A 3672-nucleotide genomic window follows, 5' to 3' on the forward strand; every position below is an offset into this window, starting at 1 on the left:
GTTTTTTAAGGTATCTAATATTTTGATACTTAATTTCCATGATCTAAATATTCTTAAAAATTAAAAGTTTGTTGTCATTTGGAAGTGTGTAGACCTTCTTGCATAATTATGCTGTTACATTATGATTTATATTCAGTGGCATAAAATGGTCTTTAAAATGACAATAATGTCGTTTATCACAATTATTTCTGGGGCAATATATCGCACAACAAAAAGTTGTTATCGTGACAGGCCTAATTATGAGTACTTTAAAATGTTATATAATGTAATTACAAGTACATACATTTTGGAACCTGATTACATAATCCAGATTACATGTAATCGGTTACTACCCAGCACTGTTTATATGTTTTATATATATGACGATGTGATAAGCCTGGAATCATTAAGCTTAGAAAACATCCCTGCTGCTGGTCAGTTTACCTGTGGAAGGGAGTAATAGACTGACAGTGGCAAGTCCATAAAGCGCAAAGCGGCCAGCTTCATGGACACCTGTGTGTTTCTTAACAGGTCCTCGGTCATGATGCCTTAATCCCTCTGGATCTTAACTACATCCCATTCTCCACTTCACCAATTCAACCTAAAAGAAACACACATTTACATTTGTTATATCTAGATGTTGAATTAAGCATCACAACATGCACATCTATCTATCAGTAGAGGAATGACCAGCTGACCTGTTAAACCTCAACTGGAGTCTGACAGACACATGGTGACACCATGGTTAACTCTGTATTAAAGGGGTCATATGATGCTTTTTTACAGATCATTATTTTGTGTATTTGGTGTAACAGAATATGTTGACATGCTTTAATGTTCAAAAAACACATTGTTTTTCAAATACTGTACATTATTGTAGGTCCTCTATGCCCCGCCTCTCTCAAACACTTCGTTTGCTACAAAGTCCCGCCTTCCGACAAGCGCAGTCTGCTCTGATTGGCCAGCTAACCCAGTGCATTGTGATTGGCCGAAAACCGCAAGCACTTGTCTGAAATGTAACGCCCCTTACCATAATCGCGAGCTTCATCTAAATATCTCTTTGGATTTGAGACTTTAGTCTTTGCAACTTCAGGGATCTTATCTATGCACAATCAGCTTGTAACACTCCAAAGAGAAAGGACAATTTGAAATCGCATCATATGACCCCTTTAAACTAATTAATAAAACGTATCATCATAAATACTAACAGTAATGGCACTGACTGTGGGTTATAAACTGAGGGCTAAATAACGAACGTACTGTAATGCTTACATTTACGATTTATCTCGAAGACCCACCAACATCACTCATCGCGATAACTGCGCCTGTGTGAGAATGAGCTCACGTGGACGCGAACAGACTCCGCGAATCTGGAACTCACTTCCGGTGCCACTGACTGGGATTTCAAAATAAAAGTTAAAGGGGTCATATGATGCGATTTCATTTTTTCCTTTCTCTTTAGAGTGGTACAAGCTCTTGGTGCATAAAGAAGATCTGTAAAGTTGCAAAGACTAAAGTCTCAAATCCAAAGAGATATTCTTTATAAAAGTTAAGACTCTGCCACGCCCCCCTAAAACGGCTCGTTCTAAAACGCCCCCACATATCTACCTCACTAAGTGGGAAGATTTGCATAACGCCGCCCAAATGTTCAAGCAAAGAAAGGCGTAACTTTTATTCTCGCTGTAGTATTGTAGCATAGAGGAGAAACAATAATGTACAGTATGTGGAAAATAATGTGTTTTTTTAACTTTAAACCGCATAAACACATTTCATTACACCAAATACACAAAATAATGTTCTTTTTAGCAGCATCATATGACCCCTTTAATGATACTGGATTAAACTTGTGGGGAGACTCGGCTAGTTCATCCAAAAAGGAGAATTCTCTCATCTTTTACTTACTTGTTGTTTCAAACTAGTATATATTCCTTGATATATATATATAAAAAAAAGGGTATATTATGGTTTAAGGAACTGAAATTGGACTTGTCACCGTCAAAGGATGCTAGAAATGACTAGATGTTTTTAATACTCTGTTGGCAATGTCTAAATTATTGCAATAAAGAAGAGTTTATTTCATTAAAGCAGCAAAGAAAGTGTTATTTATTATTTCTTTATTATTACAGAACACAGAACAACATAAAAAGGTTACAAACACACTAATAACAACAACAAAACACAATAACAAAACAACTAATAGCAAAAACAAATTAATAAAGATACAATCAAAATATTCAATTGAAAAAAAGAAAAGAAAGGCATCAAGTTTGAATTTTACAGGTGCTATAAGTTTTTCCATAGCCTGTTGCAATGTGTTATTATTAGCAGAATGAACGAAAGGTTTATTAAGAGTTTGGGCTATTTTTATTTCAACATTCAAAATGCAGATTATCTGGGTTCATGTATATATGTTTCAAAGTTTTTATTAAGGTAAAATACATTATAATATGTAAAATTACATTACAATGCATGTGTCATAATTATATATAGTAATATAATAATGTAATAATAATATAATTATAAGAATATAGTGATGCTAATAATATAAGTGCTATAATTCAAATGTTTTGAATTTAAATATTTAAGTAAATGTAAGCAGTTCAAGGAAAATTGTTTCATTCTTTAAATAATTATATGACCTGAATATATGAATCTAGACTATTATAAACAAAAGGTAGGTAAACTGTGTATTCTTTTAACACCAATACTAATAGTGAATAACTTATAGTATAGTAGACTACTTACGTAAAATCCATGGGCTATAAATATCAGTTGTCACTCTGCGTCTCCCAATAATATGTCTCAGTAAGATGATATTTAAATATTTAGTTTTATTATCAATGTACTGTAGTTTTTATTGTTGGGGGCAACAAATGCCTGATGTATCGTGTTTAATACGTACATTTTAACATTATTATTTTTAAAATACTGACAGTCAAATAAAACCTAAGTACATCTTGAAAAATTACTAACAAAATAACAGTTACGCTTGCTATTACTTTATAAAAATCAGTAAAGATTTCACAGCAAAAAGACACTGGAATGTTGACATTTTTAGGATGATACTAAAAGGTCTTTTTTACGTGCTAAAGACGACAGAAGGTATGTAGTATATTGTGTACAGCAGGTTTTTCAGCAAGGTTTTGATCTTGTTGATAATTCAGATGCCTGAGAAATGTGATATCACATTACTTAGGCACAATTTACTACATGCCTTCTGTCATATGTAGTGTATATATAGCATATATACAGTATAATGTAGTATATATATATATATATATATATTATTTTTACTGTATTTTTAATCGTAAAATAGTGTATTATTAATTTACTACTTATTAACAATTTACGTAGAGAGAGAGAGAGAGAGAGAGAGAGAGAGATATCTCTAATTCTCTCTCTAATAATCGAATTATGAGATAACAAGCATCACAGTTTGATTTCAACCATTCATTTCACTATGATTTCAATCTCTGACATGGTCTTACTCAGTTAATATTAAAGATATAAAGGTTACATTTTCACAGAATGTTCTTTACCTTATGAAGGGTGATTTTATGTAGAAAACAGTAAATCACAAAAAAATGACTTTAGCTGGGTTTTCACAGCCAGGGTCACATTTCATCTTTACATTATTTTATTTGACATTGTATTACTTAATAATAATTGTAATACACACACATACAATTTATA

The 3672-nt window shown here is 32.2% G+C and overlaps 1 protein-coding gene across 1 annotated transcript in view; it reads right to left on the reverse strand.

Annotated features, from left to right (window-relative positions):
* The window catches only part of LOC107722319 (mitoguardin-1-like), a 15706-nt gene extending 15167 nt beyond the window's left edge, over positions 1-539 (reverse strand). The window contains 1 exon segment of the mRNA XM_016530635.1: positions 424-539. Within this exon segment, the coding sequence (XP_016386121.1) occupies positions 424-522 (99 nt within the window). The 5' untranslated portion in view covers positions 523-539.
* Positions 540-3672: the final 3133 nt, after the last annotated feature.

The sequence above is a fragment of the Sinocyclocheilus rhinocerous genome, unplaced genomic scaffold, assembly GCF_001515625.1.
Source record: "Sinocyclocheilus rhinocerous isolate Xijiao unplaced genomic scaffold, SAMN03320098_v1.1 scaffold161, whole genome shotgun sequence".
Taxonomy (NCBI): domain Eukaryota; kingdom Metazoa; phylum Chordata; class Actinopteri; order Cypriniformes; family Cyprinidae; genus Sinocyclocheilus; species Sinocyclocheilus rhinocerous.